Source organism: Trachinotus anak, unplaced genomic scaffold (genome assembly GCF_046630095.1).
Source record: "Trachinotus anak isolate AG129_WGS33_773 ecotype Australia unplaced genomic scaffold, CSIRO_AGI_Tana_v1 ptg000032l, whole genome shotgun sequence".
NCBI lineage: Eukaryota > Metazoa > Chordata > Actinopteri > Carangiformes > Carangidae > Trachinotus > Trachinotus anak.
Genome location: NW_027273883.1, coordinates 21,539,482 through 21,564,584, shown reverse-complemented (window position 1 = coordinate 21,564,584; position 25,103 = coordinate 21,539,482). Strand labels below are relative to the sequence as shown.

Sequence of the window (25,103 nt, the reverse complement as noted above, 5' to 3'; positions counted from 1 at the left end):
GACACATTGTTTACCTCATTCTCTAGCTTATTTTTGTCAGGAGATCAGATTTGTCAGGTGGCACCAATTCTGCCTGAGTGGGACATGAATGTGTGTACCCAATTCCATGGTATGCCATCAATAGTTAACATATTTCACTAAAAACCACAAAAGTGAACCTTGTGGTGGCACTAGAGGAAAAGCTATGGGATCACCAAATCATTGTAATTCATCCTCTGAGACACATGAGTGTATGTAGAAATTCATAGAAAACCATCCAGTAGTTGTTAAGATATTTCAGTCTGGACCAAAATGATGGACTGACTGACTGTCACTGCCATCCACTGAGCCACACCCTTAGCATGGCTAAAATGTAAAAGGTTAAGCATTTTCAAAAGCAAACAGAACTAGTGAGCCCTTTTTAGCCCTTCTGGCTAGAGGAGTAGGTGTTCACTGGAAGCCATATAGCTTACTAAGCACTCCAGGAGGCTGCGCTGATTTCAATAGCATAAATCATTCTAGATAGATAGGTGGCTCTGGCGCAGGGTAGTCATTTTCAGTGCGAGAGTTTAAGACATATGATTGTTCTTGTGCTAACTTCCCTCCTCCACCACCTTATCCTCTTATGATTATGATCAATTATCCACTTATAATTAGAGGCTGGCAGTAACTCAGCTTAAGGGCTGTCGCACTTTATATAATAGCCTGTAATAATGCTGTCACTCACATTTCATATAGTGCACACTTACAGGCCCAGCATCTGCTGAAATTAATACTTCAGCTTCCCAAAGAAATTTCTTTTCATGTTTCAAAGTTTTGATCTTTATCTGAAAAGACTTTAGAAGTTGATTCCAATATTGTACATAAAATGTGTCATGTTTTTATTATTGAGATGACAGGGTAAAAAAGAAAAAAAGATGTGATTAACCTCGAGTGAAAATATTCTAGTAAGAATATTGTGACTTCACGACAAGAAATAGCAATAGGTCATAATAGTTAAATGTGGTTAAGGCTTATGACAATTTTGATATATGGATAACATAATACAATTTAGTTCATGTATATAATTACAGCAGATGCAACTGACATGAAAACTGTTAATGAAAATATGCAAATTATGGAAATATTCCACCCATTGAGGGAAATATATGCAGAATAAAATTAGTCAAAACTGTTAAAGTATCTTCTTATCACCCTGTCTCTTTCTCTTTCTGTTTGACTCTCTCCCCGACCCCATTCAACTCCTGTTTGAGAAATAGAACAAAGCAAACTGTCTGAAGAGCCACTTCCTGTTGTGTACTTAAGATCCCTGTCATGTGATAGTGTCAGTTGAAGCGGCTGCATGAGGCCAGTATGGGGAGGGAATATGGTGGCACTGCTGATCTTGCTGATGTGAACATGACCCCCCCCACTCCCCCCACCCCCACCCCCCACCCCCACCCCCACCCCCACCACCACCACCATCCTGATTGTGTAAAGTGTCAACTCAGCCAGTGTGGCGTCAGAGCCCCCAAGCCCTGCACAACTCATGCACAATCACAACACACACACACACACACACACACACACACACACACACACACGCACACACACACACACACGTGCATGGTGGTGCACAGTGCAAGCCTCAGATACATAGTAGACATGATAGTAGCCCACCTACATTCAATTTATACTGAAGTAAATCTTAATAATGTGAATACAAACTCATATAAATTACAATGGGTTTGGGAATTTACAAACAATCTGTCGATGAAATGGGGGTAAAAATAATTGTTATCACTGGTGCCATAGTTGATTTTAAATATCAAACTCACAGATAATTGTATAAAGTGAATAAACATTTTCACGTTTACTTATAAATTGCTTGTGGTTTAGTCTTATCAGTCTTATATGAAAAGCACAAATTCATGTGTCTCTAAAGGTGTCATAGATTTCATTTCTGTTGGTGGTTTGCCCTATAATGATCACCAACCTGAGGTCTTGGTTTACCTACCTTTTAATTCGCTGTTACATTACCAGACGAACATATGCAGGCCTACCTTATGACACATTCAGCCCACCTACATAGGCTACTGCAGCAAACCTAACTATGTATGTAAATGGTAACTGACTGTGGCTGAAAGTTGAAAGTGGTTTTTTTTACTAACATGTTCCTTGTGTCTTTTCTCACATTCCTCCCCTCTTGCTGTCTCCCTCCATCTCGCTCTTTCTTTTTCATTCTCAGGTGGATGATATACATGAAAGCCGTGCTATAGAGAGCTCACTGTTATCTGACCTGAAAGCTGCTGATACACATAAAAACAGAGGATGATAAGAGAAGCCAGTGAAATGAAGAACAGAAGTTTGGTGGATAAACAATGCTGACACAGAAACCTTTCAAAACTAACCATCACTGACATAATGATGACCTGAAATTGAGGGACAGCTTCACTTTATTCTGAGAAAGAAATTTCAGTTTTACATTACAGGCTAGGAATTCATTAGCCTAGGAAACACATTCTGCTACATGCATCTAAACAATTGTTAAAGCTGCAGCGCCAGTTGCACACAGAGATTCAATCATTGACTCACTGACAGTGCTGGATGAAGATGGATAGATGGTGTGGTGTCCAGTAACTGGAGAATGCTATGTGAGCTGCTGTGTTAGCAGCTGGATTTCTGGATGACTGAAGGCAGATAGTATTTTTACTGACCAACAAAGGCATGCTAGACACCTCTAGATGTGCCACTGCAGATAGCATTACTTTCAAGTTTTTTTGAGCTTGTGAAAGGCCAGATTGACAGGATAGTTAGTTCGTACCATGAATCCCAGAGACAGTGTGGAGGTGATGGAGACCCAGGCAGCAGGTCAGAAGGAGAAACTGGTTGGAGACAAAGCCAACCATGGAAATGAAATTGAGGGTGAGGATGACAAAATCCCTGGGACTTATGACTGCAATGTCTGTGGACGTAGCTTCCCATTCCTCAGTTCTTTGTCGCAGCATATGAGACGCCACACAGGTGCACGCCCTTACAAATGCCCCTACTGTGACCACAGGGCCTCTCAGAAGGGCAACCTCAAAGTTCACATCCGCAGCCATAAATTGGGCACGCTGTCTAGCCATCACTCCAACGAGGATGAAGAAGGGGGTGCCGAGGAGGAGGAGATGAGTGTTTCTGAGGGTCTTGATGGAGGTACAAGTCCAACTAAGAGCAGCTCTGCCTGTAACCGGATGATCAATGGGGATAGTAGTGAGGAGAGTCGGAGGAAAGTGCCTGCAAGGAGCATGAAAAGAGAGAAGTCTGTTACTGACCAGCGGCCTTACTGTTGCCGTCTTTGTGGCTACGAGGCTCAGCGTGAAGACCAGCTCCTCAGCCACATTGAAAAGGTCCACATCACAGCAGACGCAGAAGAGGAGACAGCTGTTAAGGAAGAGGCAGTGACAGAACCTGATGTCATCCAACCCCAGAATGATGGGACCTTCCCTTGTGAGACCTGTGGCCAGGTGTTCACCCAAGCCTGGTTTCTTAAGTCACACATGAAGAAACATGCAGGGATCCTGGATCACTGCTGTCGTATTTGTGGGCGACGGTTCCGTGAAGCTTGGTTTCTCAAATCACACATGAAAACGCACAACACCAAGTCCAGGTCACGGTCAAAAGCAGATTTAGCTGAGCATCCAGCCACCATCAACGATGTAGCCCAGGATCCTGATATTGTTACTGGCTCTGTTACATCTATTTATCAAATGTGCTGTAAATGTGGGAACCTGTTTCACAACAAAGAGAGTCTGAGAGCCCACGATAAGGTCCATAGTCTCAGCTATGGAAGGAAATCCCGGAGCCAATGCAGACCCAGCGATGCTGAGGACTCACCAGCTGCTAAGAGACGTTTTCTTGAGTGCTTAAACCTCCAGCCTATTGAGGAAAAGATGCTGGACGGAGAAGAGGAAAGTGAGAAGTTACTGGGTCAAAGAATCCCAGAGCTAGATCCAGTTTGCAGTTACCAGGCCTGGCAATTAGCCACTAAAGGAAGAGTTGTGGAGCCAGTGGAGCCTAGTTACAAGGCTTCCTATGGGGGAGGAAGTATGGGGGAGGACGCCCTTGCTGGAGCTGCTGTGGTTTTTGAGAAGGAAAGCAGTCGTTATGTCCTTCAAGGTCAAGAGAAACGCACCACAGGCAGACGTAGCAGCTCTGGGTTAGGAAGCCATGCCTCGTCGGGAGACCGAACACCAGAGAGCCTCAGCGACTCAGAGTATCGGCCTTCATCTCGCCAAGACCGACGAAGGCCATCCCAGTCACAAGCTTCGTCCAAGTCCAACGAGTGCTTTGAGTGTGGGAAGGTGTTTCGCAGTCGTCATCAGATGATCGTCCACCAGCGGGTCCACAGGAAGGATGGAGGCAGGGCATCTGTTGGAGACAAGGAAAGAACTGGAAGGGACGACCGATGGGGCTCCACCAGTGATCCAGAGTCAGGCTCCCCCAGCCGGCCTTGCACCCCAGGGTATGGAGACTCTCCACCGGCCTCCACCCTTGGTGATCAGGCCTCAGAGATGGGTACTGCAAACTCTGGAGAGCTTTCAGGTTAGTCAATAACTTTTTTTTTTCTTGTACTTTGATTCAAATTGATCATCTTTAATCAAAGGAACAATGTAAGGATGCTAAAGAACAAACCTTAAATTGGATGGTTGGAAAATGTTTATGATATTTGAATTGCAGCTTTTTTCACTGTTCCAAACATTTCGTCACACATACAGTATAAATGAAGAATATGGTCAAATGATAGTAATTGATTATGGTCTCAAGGATTGCTTTGTTATAGTCGCTGATGTGACCATCTTAAGTATCTTTGTCTTTAAGATACTGGATTAACTTTTTTAGTATTAAACAGTTGGAAAATATAACTGTCATACAAGTAAATGAATGCCATAAGCATAAGTAGATTTGTTTGATTTTACTGGCAGAAATGACTGTTGCCCTTTACAAGCCTCCCACTTGAAGCCTATGGCTCTGTCATTCTGTAGTAAACATCTGTTGATGAAATGCATGTAAGTCCAATTTCCACTCTATGGAGTGGGAACTGGAGCCACCATGTGGCAAAATATCAAAATTACATCTGAATTCACCTCCTTTATAGTATGCTGCACACAAATACTATCAAATATGGTCAATAAACTTTAACTGCTACTGAAAATGCTGTTTACAACAATGCGACCATTTTGTATGACAGAGCAGTAAAGCTAACAGTTAAGTGAAACTTTGTGCCTTTCAGTGGCATGTCAGTAGAGCAGAGGGCATTTTTGGAATGCCTATCATTTTTTCACCTCCACAACCAATAAACACTGCAAAGCAAAAAAAAGGAAACCTACCCATGCAAGGGCAAACACCCATAATCACCCCTGAAATATGCTAAAGGACGAATTCCTGTGTATGCAGCACTTCAGATCTCTGGCTTTTGTCTTTTAACTTTCAAACACCCTGAAAACACTATTTGTACAGGTTAGGATAGTGGATTGCGAAGAATTGTAGTGATTGTTTCCATTCCTCCCTGTTAGTACAGACATTCAAAAATAGCAGCAACATTTCTTCAGGCCTGATCGAGCTGTGTGCTATTTCAGGTCTTCCTGTCTCAGGAAACTCCCCTCACCCCCTTATCTGTGTGTGAATATGTGTTTTTCTCTCCTTTGTCTGTCTTTGCCATGTAAATCTGTCTGTTTGTTTATTTTTACTTTTCACTGATGTTTATTGTATAACAACTGATTATTTGACTTGAGTAGAAACATAACTACAGCAGTTTAAGGTGTGGTTAGCTTCTTTTATAGTAGTAAATGTATTGTGAAGAATTCAGTCTCTCCAAAACCACGGACATCCTGCTGTCTGATGGCAGGAATTGCATTTGAGGTTTAAGATCTTATGAGCTCAACTGTACATAACTGTACAGTTTGTATCAGATTCAAAATCCACTACATTTAAAGACATGGTGAATCTGTTATTCATTTTTGATGAAATGTATTTATATTTGTGACAAAGCCATCTTGTATAAAGAGTTATAAGAATTCAGCATTTACCAAAAGAATGTTCTTGACAAGATATAAAGGCCTCTGTCCACCCATCCATTCTTTTTCCTTTTACCTTTCTTCCCCATCCCCTCTGACTCTTTCCTAATCTCTAAGGTTACCTCCTGTGACCACTGTCACTCATCCACTCTTCTTACCAGTGAGCCAGCCAGGCTGCCTGATGTCTGAGGGATTGGTTATTTATAGAGTCACCTCCCGATGGAGAGGGATGCAGGCAATGGGGAAAGAGACACTCAGAGGACACTCTAGTCCCAAATACTCTGGTGTCCCTCACAGCCATTTAGCTACTTTTTGGGAATGCAAATGAGAAGTGGCAGTGTATTGTATACATGTCGACATTGGCGTTTTGACAAACCAGTTATAATTATTATAGATTGACATTTTCCTCTGTGGTAATCAGAGAAATTCATGATTGCCACTGAGTAAGTGTTTCAGTGACACAGATTTGTGGCCATTTTAGATTGAGTCTTTGTGTGTTTCTAAGGTACGTTGTTTTCTCCACCTCTAACATGTTTAGTATTACTGACGTGTCAGACTGAACACTATGGTATACTATGTCTCAGTGGCCTAACTCTGGTGGGTAGGGTTTGTGTTGGTACATGATATTTTGGAAGGGTAATAAGAATATCATGGCTGATATTGAATTATGTAATTCAATCTCTACAACTCTAACTGGTCAGTAATTGATTAATATAAGACCAATATCAGCCTCATGAGCAGGGTACATCAGTCTTACCACCCTGCCTGCTGAACTGCCCAGCCCCGGGGCTTCACCTTGGCAGAGTCAGAGTTGTGATTGTTGGCCAGTGTTGCCAACAGGAAGCCAAATGAAAAACAGATGGCAGGTTACTGGTGTTGTAAAAATGGGGAGGGGTAGTGGAGAGTACAACAATGTGCTACTAACAATATCTGATCTCTTGGATCATAGGAGACTGTAGTACAGTATCTGTTTGTGTATGGTATAAGGTTTCAAGACCTGGCCTAGCTCTGATATTATGGTTTTATGTTCAAAACTTCCAATTTGAGGATTTAAGGTTTTACATTACTATATGTTAAATAACATCTTGACAGCCACTGAATACAACAACAACTACTAAGATTAATAGCAGTAGTTGATACACTGTAATTCTTATTCATGTTCTTTTTTTCCTAATTCCTAAAATTGTACATTGTGGGAAATATAAACATTTTTCCAGTGACAAGAGTAAAGTTCATTATGAAAGATGGAACATACACACCCCCTTGTGGAGAGTTTATAAAGCTACATGTCAGGTATTACTAATATTGACTTTATGCAGTAAACACATGTGCAGTCCAATGCAATTCCAATACAACAGCCATACAATAAAAGAACCAATTTTTTAAGTCTTAATATTGTATTTACTTTAATATGTCAAAAAGGTAATTCTATATTAATGTTTGACTTTACAGTCTGTGATTGTTTCACATCATCTACACAATCATACATCCCAAAAATGACCACAGATAATTCATCTTAACAAACTGAATATGATGACCTTGACCTTATAAAAGTGGTGTCTATGACAAGGCCAACCTTCTCTGCCACTGAAAAAATCCTGTTGTATTCAGATATATTCTTGGAACATCCTATGATGCTGTGATGTAACAATTGTTGTCTAATTTTATGTTTATTTTTTCAGTTTATTTTTAAAGTAATAATTCCAGGATTGGCAGAAAAGGTTCTGTTCACTATAAAATGAAAAGAGAGGATATGGGAACAATGGCCAATACTGCAGCCTGGTGGCTGTTCACTAAAACTACATGAGGTTGCAACAATATGAATCTGGCACAGTGAACTATAGTAATGAGCTCTGACTTATGGCTGCTGGTAGAGAAGAGTATAATCTAGACAATTCCCTTTGCAGTCATTGACCTTTATGTTGTCACATCTCTTCCCTACAGATGAGAGGCCTTACATCTGCAGCCTGTGTGACTTTGTTGCTACAGAGTCGCAGGCTTATCTGACTCATGTTCGTGTCCAACATCCGCCTGCCCCCGAAGATCGACCTAGCCCCATCTCTAGCCCTGGCTCCAGCTCGGACAGAGGCACCCCTAGTGGTTATCCCAAGCTGAAGAAAGCTCTCCTCCAGGGGCTGAACAACTCTGCGTCACCTCCGGCTTACCTTTCAGCTCAATCATCCCCGCTCAATCCCAGCATGACCCCTGTGGATCTATGTATGAGGGCTGAAGGCATCAGGGGGATAGCCTCCTTAACTTTGGACAGGAAGAGCCTCCCCAGCCACAAGTGCTCCTTCTGCTCCCACTCCACCCGCTACCCTGAGGTGCTCTGGATGCACCAGACTGTGGCTCACCGCATCAACAGCAGTAGCTCCAATCTAGCTCCTAAATGGGCCTTTAAAAACAACTCAAAGGGCTCCAGGGACAGCTTACTATCTTCCAGGAGGCGTACCGGTCCCCCACCAGTCCTGGAGGGAAAGGAGTGTCCACCACTGCCTCCAGTGATGCGCACCCAACGTACCCGGCCCCCAACCAACTCCAGTGAGGTCCTGAAGAAAAGCAAACCAGCCAGTCATGCCGCCACACCATCATCATCATCATCGTCTACTGCCTCCTCCTCATTCTCCAGGGGTTCCTCATCCTCCTCAGGCTCCCAAGCTGGGAGAGTCCCTGTACGGCCGGGCAGCAGCACCAGCAGCAGCGTCAGACACACGGAGGACCAGAGTCATCAGTCTCGCTTCAGACCCAAAGTGGATATTTACCCTCGGGGAAGCTCGCTGTCATCCTCCAGCTCCTTAGAGAAAAGCACTGGCGCCCTCTCGCGTTCCTCAGCCCCAAGTCCCAGCTCTGCCGCTGCTTCCAGGATGGCTGACCGCTACTTGATGCCTCAAGAGGGCCTCGGCTTCATGCTGTCAAGCAAACATGGCCTCGCAGAGTACAGCCGCGCTCGGGGCTCCCCTCATCAACTGCTTCCCAACTCCCACAGCCAGAGCAGGGCTAATGCTACCAGGCCCAGCACCATCACCCATAGCTCCGCAGCAGGACACAACTATGGAGCCTCCCAGGCACACGGAGGCACTCTGCAGAGTTCCTCCTCCTCCTCCTCCTCTTCTTCTTTGCCTTCAGAGGCTCATGGAGATGTAAAGCAGGAGCCAATCGCAGAGACACCAGAGATGCCAAATGACATTCTCAGCTTCCTCAAAAACTACAGCCCCCATGAACTGGCTGCCCTCTACCACAGCTGGGGTGTAACCAATACCCTGCTGGATCCCACTGGTAAGTCATTTCTGTACAGTTACTTGGCTTATTTATATATGTATATGAGTAAATTTGGAGTAACACAGTGCAAAAATTAGTTTTTTCTTAGTTTAAGTCTTTGTTATACCATAATTTGGGAGAGTCTGGTGAAACCCCTCATCATCAGCTCACATAAGATATGCCCAGAGCATCTTGGCCTTGGTGAAAATGCCAAATGTCAAGAGTTGAAGAGACATGTTTTCCACTGAGCATCTTGTTTTTGAGCTACTATGAGTCGAACTGACAGGACTTCACAAGCTAAACTAGGAAGAGACACACACACAAAGTCACATATGTAGATCCACACGTAATGTATGGGCTATATTCAATCAGGTAGACATATTTGTCCCCTCTAACACACACGGACTCTCTCTCTCTCACACTTACTCGCCATCTGGCAGAAAGTGATTGACAGACACATACACTGCTCCATTCTGACAAGCTTTTTGAATAATGAAGGGGAGATCCATTAAATGAGCACACACATGTTTGCTTTGTATGATAAAAGGCTGTATCTAGGGCAACATGTGTGTCTGTGTATGTGTGTCTATATGTGCTCAGGTTTTTAGATGCAAAAAGAGTTGTGTATGTGTGTGCGCATGTGTGTGTGTTGTTTTTTTTTTTTTTTTTACTGTGAAAGACGTGAGAGAACCTTTGCTACTCTCAGGTCTGCGAGGCATGCCTAGTCTCCAGCTCCACTCTCCCAGAAAGCTGTCACAAACTGTTTAGGTCACGGCTCAGCCTGACGAGAGACTCACACAGATGCGAATGGAGGGAGGCAAAACAGAGAGAGAGGGAACATAAGAGGCAAAGGGAGAGATGAGACAGAATAATTACCCCACCAGCTGCTTTGGAAATGGTCATTACCGAACATCCGTATTATTTGCCCATTTTCAGTTGTGTCTCTAAGGTCAAGTGGGGCTGTATGGAGCCAGGGGTCAAAGACAACAGCCCCAGAGCAGACACATGACATCGCTGTCACCCGTCCAGGCACATATCGTCACGATCCGCCTTAGCCCTTTGAGTCACATGCTATAAAGTGACCTTTTTTGAGCAACTGAGTCTTTCTCCCTTTTCTCTCTGTAATATGTGCACCAGTGTGTGTGTGTGTGTGTCTGCTTGTGTTTTCCGTCCAGCTCTGTCTTGTCTTTCATTAGTGCATCAGTGAGAAGGGCTGGCGGCCCAGAGTAGAAGTAGAGTATCCAGAGGCCAGCAAGTCGGGCTGCCAGAGACACTCTCTGTCACCTCCTCCGCCTCCCTGTCCTCCTTGTCCTGCTGTGTCCCTCCAACACTCACCACTTTCCACACGCGCACACAGACACACACAAAACATACACACAACCACTGGGCACTGCCCAGGTATATGCCAGCCTTAATTCTTGGGGTGTTGATGTATCTAGTGCAGGTTTGAGCAGTAAGTGCGCCCCTGCACCCACAGCACCCACAGCACCCCCAACCCCCCAGGCCTGTTATCTGTCAGCAGGAGAGGTCACAGGAGTGCATATGTATGTGTGCATGAGAATGTGAGTGTGTGCGGTCACAGTGTCATCAAACGGATCCAACAACCTTGAAATGCTTTTTCCTCCTGCCGCACTGTGTTTACACACAGACACACAGGGGTTTTATTTAATACTTAAAATAAATTATAAAAATGTGAATGTCTGAAATAGAGTTTTCGTCATCATGCAACAACAGGTTTCTTTATGCTGAATGGCCCCTCAGCATTCATCCTGTCTGCTTTACCAAACACAGTTGGGCTTCATGTCCCTTAACAATTAATTTCTAGGTGGCATTTTTTCTTATACTGCCTCATTATAGCTTCAGAACTCTCATTAACTATGTTCAGCTAGAAATTGGCTGGTTTTTGCCAGGGCTTCATTTTGGCTTTTAAATTGCTCTTAAAGTAAAAATCCATGTAGCATTAAAACATCTTTAAAAAGTTTGAAATTTAATTTTGTTCACCTGCAAGTAATCCTTTATGCTCTTTACAGGAAATGTGCAATAGAATTGGAACAAGAAGTGTGAGGTGTGTTCTCAAGGTGCAAAAAAATGGGGATACAAGGAGGTTTTAAAATAATGTGACTGCATTAGTCATGATTTCTGTGAAGTGACACAAACATAAAAATACTGTGGGTTCGCCCTGTTGACGCAGAAAGTTAGACTCATCAGCCTCTTCACCACCTCCATGAAGAAAATGACTAAGACGGAACAATCCTGAGTTAGTCATGTGACAGGATTTCTGTGCTTTCAAGTCATCAAAATTCAACAAGTTGCTTCTTTTTGCCATTCAAGGCCATTAATATGTAAAGGTGACTTGTGTGTTTGTCTAAATGTAGCCAATGTGTGCCACAGCCCATGCCTCACTTGGACCAAACACACACACATATAACTCCTGAAATGCATACACATGCAGACACACACACACACACACACACCTGACATGTGACACACGGGCAGCGGAGCGGGCACATCACAGCCGGGGCGTTTTAATTGCCTGTAATTTATGCGGTGTGTGTGTGTGCTGTGTGTGTCTGGCTGTCAGCCTCTGAGATGATGCTGTGTGACAGCTGCAGTCCAGCCCCCGGAGCTAGCCGCTCATAATGACACATTAGACATACTAATGATGCTTACGCGAGTCCACTACTGACGCTACCTACCTCCACCACTCCAGCCAGGCTCTGTGCTTATGTGCACCCACTCACTCTCTGCCCATTACTGACCTTTACGTCTCCATTCAATCTCTGCAAACACTGCCATGTGAAAATGTCTTCGGCTTTGGAATAAACTGACACTGATGTCCACCTCTTCATAGAAAAAGCACATGTGCTTTAAGGGCACATTGGCTGTGAATGTGAACATCTTTTTTGTGTTTTTTTTTTTAACTTTCTTGTTGTTCTAAACTGTGAGTTCTCTGTGGTGTTGTCTGATGGAGTTTCAATCTGTGAATTGAAATTTGAAGTATAAGTTCAGGGACTGGCCTGGTCGAAAAGTCAAAGTTGCTTACAGCACAAAACACCAGGTCAGGACCGCATTTGAGGAAACACTTAAAAACAAAACATTAAGGCGTAGCATACTTGAATATTTCACAATGGATTAATATTCAAAAGGTGTTTTTAACTCAAGTCTTCGAAAAGTCAAGAGTAATGAAATCCAATATTTATAAAGAGTTGTTGACTTAAACTTAATCTACCTACAGCTCATCCCATAGTCTGAATTTACATCCTACACATGCTTTGACCATATGAAAAAATCTCAAAAATCTAATTTGAACCAATGATTCTTTGTAGATTTTACTCTTTTGTGCTTTGTTTAATTGTGTGTTCCTCTGTTTTTCTGTGTGTGTGTGTGTGTGTGTGATCAGGGATGCTGAGGTCCCTCATGCGACAAGGGCAGTATTTCTGTCACGAGTGTGGGAAGAGTTTCAGTCAGCCCAGCCACCTGCGCACTCATATGAGATCCCATACAGGTAAATACAGCCAACATCAACATTAACACACACATATAGAGGAATACAGATTACACATGTTCACATACAGTAGCTGGACAAAATATTATACAAACCAATTGGATTTCTAAATCAATACTGTTGCCGGTACTATCAGTATTTGTCAGCTCTTAACCCTTGAGTGCTGTTTAAATGAGCTTTATTTGCTCTGTGTTTTATAGGTCGCACAGATGCCCCTGTACTGTGTGTAAATAGACTTTACTACATTAACCTTGTTGATAAAACCAATGTTAAGTGTTGCCGAGCTATTAAACAAGGCACTGGGTCCAAGAAAACTTTAGGTTTAAAGAGGTCTGAGAGTCATCCTTTAATATTTACTTAATATTTGCAGTAACTAAAAGAAGTCTGGAAGAACAAATGACCATCAGTCCACAAAAGAGTAAAATTATTTAAAAGAGAAAGGTATGATAAATCTAGAGAAATGACCTCAGCAAAGAGCAACAGCAATGACCATTCAGTCAACTTTGCTGCACGTGAAACCTGTAGAACAACCTCATTAGCAACTTGTTTTTCATGTAGCATTAGATGTTCCCTTTTCCCGGCCACTCCTTCAACAGTCACTCATTCCTGTGCCACCTGTGCACACACACCGCCACCTTCACAGCTATTTATCCTCCCGGAAACACACACATGAGATATAGAGAATATATGCACAGGGATTCACGCTCTCAACAATATTTCATCGTCTGTCTCTCCATACGTCGGCCTCGTCCCTGCGTTCTCCAAAATAAATCAAAACAGATCTTTTTGTTCAGTTGAGTGTGACAGCCAGTCTGTGAGTCCTTCCCCGCCCTGGGCTGGGCAGCTGTCTCTATTTTTTAAACTGAAACATGATTTGCTCCAGATACTGACCTGTGACAAATTGTATACATTATTAATCACATGTCAATTAGAGAGATGGAATTGTGCATTCTAATGAAGCAGAACAGCATTTGTCCATGCCAGCCTTATGAATCCATTTGCATGTGTCCCGGTGCCATTCACCAAACAGCTTGATTTAGACATCCAGCCTTTTGCTCCACTTTCTCCTTTTCCCTTCCACTTTTCATTTCGTGTCCCCTTTCCTTTCCTTTCCTTTCCTTTCCTTTCCTTTCCTTTCCTTTCCTTTCCTTCGTCTCCTTTCTTATCCATCTTCTTTTTTTTATTTTTCTATATTTTCACTTTCTTTCCTTTATTTTCTCCTTACTTTTTCTCCTGTCCCATTCCTATTTCTTCTCCCCACATTTCACCTTTTCTCCTCCCCTCGTCCTCTTTCCTTTCTAGTCTTATTTCCTTTCACACCACCTTTCTCCTTTCTCATGTTTTCTTCCTCATTACTTTCCTCTCATCTCAACCTTTTACTCCTCTTCTTCCATTTTACTCTCCTTTCTTTTCCTCCTCATGTCATTTCTCCTCCTCCCTTCCTTTCCTTTCATGTTTCCTGTTGTTCCAACTATTTTCTCTCTCAATTTCTTTCATTCATTAGTCTCCTCTCCTCTACTCTACTCTACTCTACTCTACTCTCCTCTCCTCTACTCTACTCTCCTCTCCTCTCCTCTCCTCTCCTCTCCTCTCCTCTCCTCTTCTCTCCTATTCTGTCCTCTCCTTTCCTGCCTGCTTTCCTTCCTCATCACTTCTCCCATCCTCCTCCTCCTCCTCCTCCTCCTCCTCCTCTCCTCTCCTCTCCTCTCCTCTCCTCTCCTCTCCTCTCCTGTCCTGTCATGTCCATCAGCCGGGCCGGCAGTGATTACAGTAGACAGTGAGTTAAGTAGCTTCTTTATAGAGAGTGTGAATGATATGTGGCACAGCCAGTGATTCTAAGTGACAGAGGCCAAATGGTAAGTGATGCAGTGTTCAGCTTTCCCCCAAGCCCTACTGTAAACACACACACACACACACACACACACACACACACACACACACACACACATGCCCATGCATAGGCTCTGTAAACACTTGCCGAGGCTGTAATTAATGTTGTCACCAGCGGTTGTCTTCAGCATGGACGTGCACACGCAGAAAAGGCCAGCCACCCGAGGCCTCCATTAACATGCGTCATATTAAATCACTGACTTGCCTCCACCAGGTTCCATCACCATCATCACCACCATCATCACCATCATCATCACTGCCAGCTCCCCTCTATTAGCAAGGGTGCTGGTGGCAAACGCTACGCTACTGTGTGCGGATGGTGGTGGAAGAGGAAAAAAAAAAAAATGCTTGTGTGGATCTGGTAGAGCTTTTAACCGAATGCCCCCCCCCCCCCCCCTCCTCCTCCTCCTCCTTCTCCTCCTCCCATCCCCACCCTCCTTCTCCCCCCACAGTTGGGTTTGATTTTAACGGACTCCACAGAGGTACTGACGCTCACACCACCGCTTCTGAAGCTCCCAAACAAGTATGTGGCACGATGGCTAATCACTGGGCTCCCCCATCGCTTCTGCATGTTTCTTATTATTACTGTCTCACCTCCGCATGTGCGTGTCTGTGTCAATTCTGCACACCCCGCCTTGTTGTGAATGTATTTTTTTATTTTTTTTTATTTCATGTGTAACAGTCACATGTGGCACCCTCTGCACCTGGCATTAACACCTGGCATTCTCACATCCTAGTTTTTTTTTTTTTGCTGGATCACACCTGACATCGGCATGTGTATCCAGTACACGTATCACAGTTGTATCAATGAAGAGCTTCATTTTTTCTTCAGTTTTGGTGACTTTCATGTTTTAATTACACAATTAATGGTTCAGTTCTTAACTGAGAAAAAGCAACTTGACACTTGCGAACTTTACTGGATAAAGTCAGAAGCACAGACTGTAGTTTTTGTATTTGTTTAGATGCAAATTTTTCACTTTACACTGACAAAACTGAAATGAAATTTTCTTTTTGTTGTGCCAAATTGCAGATTTTTGCGATGCATGATTGCTTTACATCTTTGTATTATAAATAAGGTTTGTTTTGTCTTTGCATGCGCTGAATTATACAAAACTTATGTAAACTTATCAAAACTATCACCATGTCCAAACAAAATTTAGGGAGACTGGCTCTGTAGTGCATTTTGGATACCTTTAATCATATTTGCTTCTTCATTTAAATAATGCAACAGCATTACCAGGAGTCTGGTCAGAGCTTTTGTTGGTAAAAATCCTCCAGTTCCTGCACAAGAAGTGAGAAGTTTGCTCTTTCTGACTTATGTAGAATAGACATCAGAAGAACGGCATGCTGGGAGTTAGTAAGAGGAGTGATCATACATGCAGTCATCTGCAGCTGCAGTGCACCACAAACTATAGTCAAAGTGTCCACCTGTCTGTTGATAACAGTCATATTTGCTTCAGTTTTGGCTGCGATTCTCTTACCACCACAAACACAGGTGGAAAATAATTTTCCAAGACAGGTGACACCTTGATGTGTGGTTTCAGCTGGAGATTTCTGCGTGTAGGGTTAACAGACAGAGGAGCTTCCTCGCCAACAAAATTATGACTTTTAGGAGGTGAAGTGCAAAAACACCACAACTTTGAGCACTCAGGACTAAAGATGGAGACCAAAGCTAAAATGATACGTTGATTGATTAATTGATTAGTTGAAGGACAGAAATTAGCAGCTGTTTTTATCATTTCTTTCTTTTCTTTGTCTTGATGAGTAGATTGTCATGATAGTAGATTGAATATCTGTGGGTTGTGGATTGTTGGACGGACAAATAAAAGTCGTCTCAGTTCCTATAATGACTTTCAGAGTTTTCAGAGTCAGTGACGGAGACAAGCGTTGAGGTATAGGGAACAGAGGAGTAAATCTGTTCTGCTCTGACATTCGGAGAGAGCTGGGTTCTACACACTGCGCCTCCATCTTAATTAATCACACACAGACACACACACACACACACTCACACACCTTCACGGGCTCAAGATTTACCGCACACTATGAATGATGGGAGCAGGCGCGGCAGAGGGGTCCAATTAGATGTAGTGTTGACGCTGCTTTACGGTGACGATAACCTTTAGTATAATGTAGTGCACCGGTCCCGTCAGCGATGTTTCCTCGCAGGACGATGTCGTGGAGGTTCTCGCTTTCCTCTCACGTCTCGTCCTCGCTGTCTTTCCAGCTGTTTCCTTTTTTTTTTCTTTTTTTTGATTTTTATGTGATTAATTATATCTTTTTTCTGTTTTGTTTTTATCTCCCTCTTTCTCACCCCAGCCTCCCCCTCCCTCTCCTTTTCTCTGTTGTGTTTCTGATGATGTATGATAACAGCTATATTTCCCTTTTTCTTCTTCAGGGAAAGGGGTGCGGGAGGGGCACGGGGAGTCATTTGTTTTCCCGCTTTGATATTCCTCCATTTATCAAAATGATAATTAGGTGCAATTAAATGGCAATCTCATTTGTTTTGTTCAGGTGTTTGTTGCTTATTTTTTTATTATTTTATTTATTTATTTATTTATTTGCCAAGGTGCCTGTGCCATTGTAGGTCAGTCTAATTAGAAAAGAGTACAGGGTGTATGTAGAGTGTGCGTGTGTGTGTTGGGGAGTGGGGACTTGTTTGATTGAGAAAAATACAGAGAGAAAAGTAGGACTGCTCAGACAGGGGATGTGTGGCGCTTCTCTCCAGATGGCAGGAAACAGAGAGGAAGACTAAGTCCATCTGGGTCAGGAGAGAGATGCAAAGTTAACTTCTTAAGTGAAATTAGGTGTAAAAAATTAAATGTGAATGTTGCTCTTGACCTGCATAATGTTTCCCTACTTCTAGTTAAATGCCATCATGTGTCTTGGTTTATGTTTGTCTGTGTTTGCTTTTTTTTGTTTGCACTGCAGCGAGTCTCAGTCCATGGTTTACATTGTTGTGTCTTGTTAAATCCTCTGTATATTCACAGATACCAAATATGTCTTGTCCCCTCCAAATCCTGTGGCCTCTACCTGACCTATCAACCTTTTGTGTGTGTGTGTGTGTGTGTGTGTGTGTGTGTGTGTTCCTCAGGGGAGAGGCCATTCTGCTGCCAGCTCTGCCCATACCGAGCCTCTCAGAAAGGGAACCTAAAGACGCACGTCCAGAGTGTCCACCACATGCCTTTTGACAACAGCCAGTACCCAGACACACGGAGCTTGTCCCTGAGCCAGGAGGAGCGGGGAGCGCTGGTTGCCAAACACCCACCAACGCCACAACAACAATAACAGTAAACCCTCTGACAGACCAGGATCTGGACGGGGGACCAGGCTAGTCAGGGAATCACACAACCCAACAACACCATCACCGTCACTGTCAAATCAGAGGACCCGAGACTCATGACTGACTTTTTGAGCCTCTCCTCTCCACCATCATCCTTTAATGACCTTAGAAGAATTTTCTACAATGAAGGTTCTTGTAGTTTTTGGATTTTTTTTTTTTATTGTAAAGAAACTAGTGAAAGCTGTGCTAGGCAATTGTAAAATCACAGAATAGGGCCACAGAAGAAGAGTGTCCTTTCTCCTAATGGAAAGAATTCTGCAGCTCAAAGTTCAGGTGTCATGTGTGCACAAAGGCAGGAATTTCTCTCCACAGAAGAAGAAGAAATGAAGAGTGAATTATAAAGTGTTAGCAGGAGAGCTGCTTCTTTTGGCCATTTTTAGTGTGAAGGTTGGCAAAAAGCTAGTTGTGTGTAGTTTACATCACCTTAATTGATCCGAATATAGAGGCCCTCAGAATTTGAATAACCTCTTGCTGCCATTTTGGAGGTACCAGCAAGTAAAGTTGCTTCACGCGGCTTTACGAGAAAAGCAAAATTTTTATGAGAAGAAGAGGAAAAACTGAACTTGAATGCAACTGTGTTTTAATCACAAACTGCGGCACTGCATGGCTGATGTAGTTGGCCCCCTCTCCCGTTACTTTTTAGCTTTATCGTATGAATTTGTGCATTCCTCAGGACACCACAGGTCATCTAAGAGATGGCACGAGAGAGGAGAAGATGCTCTGCCCTTCATCAGCAGTCAACTGACATGTTGCGTGTTTGTCTCCTCTGGGCTCTAAGTCATGAAGATGAAGACTTGCATCTGTGCATGTGTGAGTGTGTCTGCGTGCACAAGTGTGTTAAACTCACTTCCCTCCACTCCAGAGTGCAGTGACCACTCTGAGGCTGTGCAGCCGATGATTAGAAGGAGAGAGAGAGAGAGAGTGTTGGAGAGAGGTAGGATTAAAAAGAGAGAGAGCAAGCGAGAGAGAGAGAGAAAGAGAGAGAGAGAATGCTAATGGGGGTGTCTGCTTTAGTGCTCATTAAAAAGAGTGTGCGTTTTTAATAGCCAATATAAATGAGCGTACCATTTTTATGGTCATTCAATTATAGTCCATTTAAGAGGAAGGGAGGGAAGTGGGGGCAGTTTTCCTCCATAACTCCATCATATTAGGGAGTGTTTCCCACACCGACACTTCTGACTTTGAATTAAACTCCAAACAGTGGGAGTGGCAGGAAGACGTTAGTGGATTGCACGGATTAAACTTCAATTTATGTACATGCAAAGGAGAATGTGGTACTGCTCATGTTAGCTAAAAAGATGCATCTCAATATTTCTCATAGCTGAAGGGCAACTCAGATTTTTTGGTCTGTCGATCTCCTAACACATAATCTTGGGAACCAAAATTAGTCTTTTTGGTAGACAGCTGTCAGCAGCACACGATACCTTAACACAATGCTTCCCAACCTAAGGGTTGGGACCCGTAACAGGGTCAAAATGTAATCTGAGGGGGTCACAAGATAGTTACTGGGTACTGAGAAAATCAAAAACCTACTTTTTCTGCACAAGATTAGGTTTATTTTTTTCAGAATTTTCTGAAAAGTAGTGGAAATCATTTAAAATGTATTCAAATTAAACAATTTGAAAAGGGAAAAATCGGAGCCATGCTTGACATTTCTCCTTGTCTCCATTCTTTGTGTTAAGCTAAGCTAATCAGCTGCTAACTGTAGCCTCATATTTAACAGGCAGCCATGAAAGTGGTATTGATCTTTGTTTTTATCTAACTCTTGGCAAGAGAGGAAATATTTCCCAAAATGTCCAATTATTGCTTTAAAATTTGCAGGTGCAAGTAAGACAGTCATAGAGCATAATTAAACATGCACGCTGTGTATTAGTGTGCACGTCCACCGGAACTAACAACCAGAGATTCACAGCTGATTTTGTCACCAAAACATTTAAGCAGAGCAATGAGTCAAACTCCTATGCCACCGGTCAAATTTCTTGAATTGTGACGTGAAGATTTTGCAGAGGACAGAGTGAGAAGGTAAGAGAGAGAGAGGGAGAGAGAGAGAGAGAGGAAAAGAGAGAGAGAGACAGAGAAAGAGAGAGAGAGCAGCCAGGGGTGAGGGGGTCAGGCTTCCAGAGAGTTCAGGGATGAATACACCAGGTGGAAATGCTTTGAAGAATATTGAACTGTAGAGCCGTCACAGCCTTAACCCAGGTGTGAGTGAGAGTGTACATTAATGCATGTGTATGTGCATTCTTTCCAAACCTCCCCACACTGTATAAGAGGTTCACTAACTTCTGTGTACTCCCTGTAGATGCTTTGTATACTAGCCTACCTCCTCTGCAATGAAAGCCTGTCTTAAGTTTGTTGGCTGGTATAAAGGTATCAACTGTTCTTTGCAAGGATGTGTGGATGTTTTTCTTTCTATGGTGTCCTGTGCTTAGTTTCTCCCCTCAGCGGTCTCCAAGACTGAATAAGCCATGCCTTGACATGCTGGGGAAAAGAAGAAGAAGAAAAGAAAGTAGCTCCAATTTAAAGAGCAAGAGTAGATTGTGTTGATTTTTTCTACACGTAAAATCAAAATTCACACCAGTTAAAGATCACGGAGCAGACAGAGTACTGTACTTCCCATCTATTTTGAGACCTCAGTAGTTTTTACACAGTGATGAAATGGTTGCTATACCAGTGGGTTGTTTAGATATGCATACAATATTGTGTGCTTGAATATGCCTAAAAATACACAAATGTGTATGATGAAGGTGTGGGTAGTGAAAATACTTGAAACGGATACTCTAGCCTTCGAGGTAGTGTAGTACTAATACCAATGTACAGAATTCCCTTTAAGATTAACTCCTCAGTTATGAATTTGTACTCCGAAGTGTGACTTAGAAAAACTATGAAGCAGGAGTGAGTGTATGTAATATAAACTGTATATCTGTAATCCACTTTTACCAAACCCTTTATATACAGCAGTAGAAACCAAATGGCATTACTAGTGCACTTAGACTAGGTTACTGCTTTAACTGTTCTCATTTTGTCCAATTCTAGCTAAGGTTTCTTTGAGAATGTCTCTTTAATGGTGCCGGCTAACACACTTCAATGTCATTTCTGTTTTTAGAGGCTTTTTTTTTTTTTTGTTAGGATGAGTCCATAGATTTTAATGACATGATTTGTTCTGTGACGACTGTGTGGCACAGCTTTTTAGCTACGTTTCCTCATGGACGGTTTGATAATACTAGGTGCAGCAGTGCTTATTTTTTCATAAGGATGTAAGAGTGTGTGTTTTTAGTCTCTCTTTGCTAAACTGTAGGATTTGTTGAGTAGCTAGTCATGGCTGCCCTCCCAGAGGGGCTGGCAGGTGTTGTTCTTTTCTCTTTGGTTGGGTTTTTATCATGCCTCTTAAGTTGTATTATTTGTGTCCGTATTGCTTTTTTTTATTTGTTATGAACTTCATGATTAATTTACCTTAGAAGACATTATTATTCCAAATGTATTTGGTTGATATCTGTATTTATTATCACTTCAAAAAGGATGAGAGGACAGAGGCAGACAGGAGCATTTGTTTTAATTTGATTTTTCTGGGTTGTTTTTGTTTTATACCATGTCGTTTTCAAGCCAGCAAGCCGATGTGAAAGCTCTACCTCGTCTGAGCCATTCTCAGTTCTGTTACACTTTTGTACATCATTTCAAAAAGATGTAATGTCATGTCCACAATAAAGACACACAAAATGGCACCTGTTGGCAGCGTTTCATCTGGTTTTGCTTGTTTTGCTGCTGTGACTGAACACGTCCAAGTATAGATGAAAAAGCTTCACAGATTCACAGTTTTCACATTTTATTTTTCCCTTTTATTAACACTACTGGTGTGAAATTTACAAAGAGCCACACAGTGCTCTGTCTGTGGATATTGACAGGATTAAAAACTGAACATATTTTTTATTCCTTTGTGTCTCTCACACACAGTTATTCTTGCCCAGGTCAATCATGGTCATCAGATATTGCTGTCAGCGCTGTGCACACAAGCTGTCCTGGTATATCAACGCTAAATATTGAACAGGGTCAGTCAGTCTCTATGTCCCCTGCCTCACTGCAGTTACCGGACAGAAAAACCCTCTAAAACTTACAGCGAGATTTTATTTTCTTACAATTTAGGACATAAACTGTTCCTGTTAGTTTAGCACTATGTAGCCATACGGTTAGCATTGTCACCTTGCAACAGAAAGGCCCTCTGTTCAAAACTCAATGGGGCCTTTAAGTGTGGAGCTTTTATGTTGTCCCCATGTTTGTGTGGGTTTCTTCTGAATGCTCCACTTAGGTCACACAGTCCAAATGCAGGTCAGGTGAACCGGAAGCTTCAGATCTGACTCAAGATTGAGGCTCCATGGTTTGGACTACAAATATTCATTACACAAAATATACAATACAAAACATTGGTACTCAGCATGAATAAGGTTCAACATTAATTTTCTTCATGAACAAAGTGAATTCACTCACAGTATAACTTTTTGGCCTGTCTCAACAAGATTGATTGAAATGTGAAACTCATCTTCCAGACTATTGACATTGCAGAGGTTGCTAATCCATATCCTTGAGTTACCTCACACAGGGATTCTGGTGTTGCTAACCTCGAAGTTACACAAAGCTTGTCTGTAATTTTGGTTTTCACACAATAAGTACTTTTCCAATTGAAACTGCTGTTTAGGTTCAGCATGAAGATCACACACTGACACACCTTTGAGCTCACTTTGCCCCATGTATGAACTGATCTCTCTCTCTGTAGAACAGTTCGTTTCAAGCAGCTGATGTTGTTACACCATTATATAGTCACTAATGCTTGCCTTCAACTTTTGGGTCTGCACCCACCTACTCATACAGCACTAGCTCTTAGTGTTCCTCGATCAAATGTTGTCCGGCATTGCCATCCTTGCACACAATCACAGTCCAGACCATACTTGTCTGTGGTTCCCTGATGATGTAACAAGCTACTGAATGCTATCAGAGCAGGGGTGTCCCTCTCTATCTTCAAAAATCTCTTGAAGACTCATCTCCTCTGAGAGCACCTCCTCTCCTAACACCTTTAAGACCCTAACATGCCTTGTTAGCACTTACTATGTACTTTTGGTGCACTTCTTTGCTTGATCTCCTTGCACTTATTAAATAGATGTAGTACCCATTACTTACTCCTATTGCACTGAAGCTGCACTGCACTGAAGCTTTAGTGATGCCCCTCTCTTGTAAGTCGCTTTGGATAAAAGCGTCTACCAAATGCCTAATGTAGTTCCTCAACCTGCAAGATGCATGGTGACAGACAGCAGATTTATACAAGTCACTAGTCATACATTATCTCATTGCGTTTCTTCCCATCTCCTCATAGATTATATATCATTTTTTTACCTGACACTTCACAACCAGGCAACATAACTGGTTAACAAACATGTGACTATCTCAGGATGTTTCACTGCCTTTAAAGACTATAGACACCAGCTAAGTTGGATGGATGAATGCTACAGTATGGTTCAGCTAACATAACTTGCTGTACCTGGAGCAGGTAGCAATGCTTGTTATTTTATCCTTCTCACTCTCCTTTATATGTGGTCAAGAAAAAAAGCCAGAAACAACTAGAGGAATGTAAATGCAAACTTTGTGTAAATTGTCCCACACATGCTCTTACGTGATTAAAACTCTACCATACTAACCTGTTTCTCGAATACAGTGCGGTGTCTCTAATAGTGCCTTCTGGCTCTGGCTGAGCGCCACACGTAATCTCCATTGCCTGCACAAGAAAGTGAGAGTGGTCATGATTTATGAAGATGTGAAAACAGATCAGACCTAAGCCATACTGCAAGCTGTTCCCTTTCATAGCATGTGACACATTTGATGGATAGTGACTTTGATGTTCGCCCGGGCCCGTTGGCACCTTGATGTCCATGTGTGGCCGTGCAGTTGAAGTCGAGCTGCCAAGCAACGGTGATGAGAAACCCTCACCCTTCAACTACGAGGGACCACCTAGGGATTCGTTGCTACTTTGCCAGTCTCTTTCATGTTCAGTGTCTACGTGCACCATCTGTCTGTCGGTTTGAGTGACAGCTGAATGACGGGTTCCCTCTGAGAACATGGCACATAACGTTAATGCCAGGCAGGCCTGCGGGCTGAGAAAAGACTGCAGCTGCCCGTCACTCTTCTCAACCTCATCAGTCACTCTGAAGGCAGACGTGACGGCCCTGAGCTCCCTGAAAAACCTGTTCGCTGACATCTCTTCTTTCTGTCACACAGCAGAGAGAAGCTGACTGACTGAATGACTGACTACGGTGGAAAATACGCCGAACGTCAGGGTGACTCAAATTTGATGGATAGGTGTGTTGGAGAACAGAGTATAATGTGATTTTTTTTATTTCCCGTCGTGAAAGAAAGCTGTTTTTCTCTTTAGAAGTCACTGCTTTTACAGAGGTGTAACCACAGGGGTATCAACAGATTACTTTTTCCTATTGCAGAGAAGGTACGAGGTCTTTCTTTTTACTTTTGCAAATGCATGCTTGTAGCTTATCTTGGATTGCATGACATTGGATTGGATTTGGTGGCTGATACATGACCATTCATATGTGAAGTGGGGAAGCCTAAAACACAATTTAGACTTTGATGAAACACTAAAGGATGTTTCAACCAACAAGTTTTCTAGTTCATCAAACAGTGTAGAAAAACCTCTTCCACCACACCTTTTAATGCCTCTGCAGTAGGACAGACCTGCCTGGGGGCATTATGTTTTTGGATTGATCATCCATCCATCTGTCCTTCCCATCCTTGTGAATGTGGTATCTCAGAAACACCTTCATCGAGTTTCTTTAAATTTGGCACAAATGTCCACTTGGACTGATTAGAATTTGGTGGTCAAAGGTCAAAGGTCAAGGTCTCTGTGACCTTGCAAAATGCATTTTTGGCAGTAACTCAAGAATTCAAGTGCTAATTATGACGAAACACACTTAATACCTTTTGTTTAATTCCTTCAAACTATGGACATGTAATGCATGTAAACCGCAATTTGCAACTGCAACTACAACTGCAACATGGTAATTATAGTCAATACTGGAGTACTGTGGGGAATATGTCTAAC

At 42.7% G+C, this 25,103-nt stretch overlaps 1 protein-coding gene across 6 annotated transcripts in view; it reads left to right on the top strand.

The window, feature by feature from the left end:
* Positions 1-21,734, top strand: part of LOC139613398 (zinc finger protein 516-like) — a 48,106-nt gene extending 26,372 nt beyond the window's left edge. For 4 of the 6 annotated variants that reach the window (XM_071470015.1, XM_071470012.1, XM_071470014.1 and 1 more), the window contains 4 exons: positions 2,207-4,545; positions 7,962-9,293; positions 12,676-12,780; positions 17,762-21,734. In XM_071470015.1, coding sequence (XP_071326116.1) covers positions 2,784-4,545; positions 7,962-9,293; positions 12,676-12,780; positions 17,762-17,955 — 3,393 coding nt within the window. In that variant the 5' untranslated portion in view covers positions 2,207-2,783 and the 3' untranslated portion in view covers positions 17,956-21,734. Of the gene's footprint in view, positions 1-2,206; positions 4,546-7,961; positions 9,294-12,675; positions 12,781-15,122; positions 15,194-17,761 lie in introns of all 6 variants that reach the window. The other 2 variants (XR_011686739.1, XM_071470016.1) reach the window with 2 other exon arrangements.
* The last annotated feature ends 3,369 nt before the right edge of the window (positions 21,735-25,103 follow it).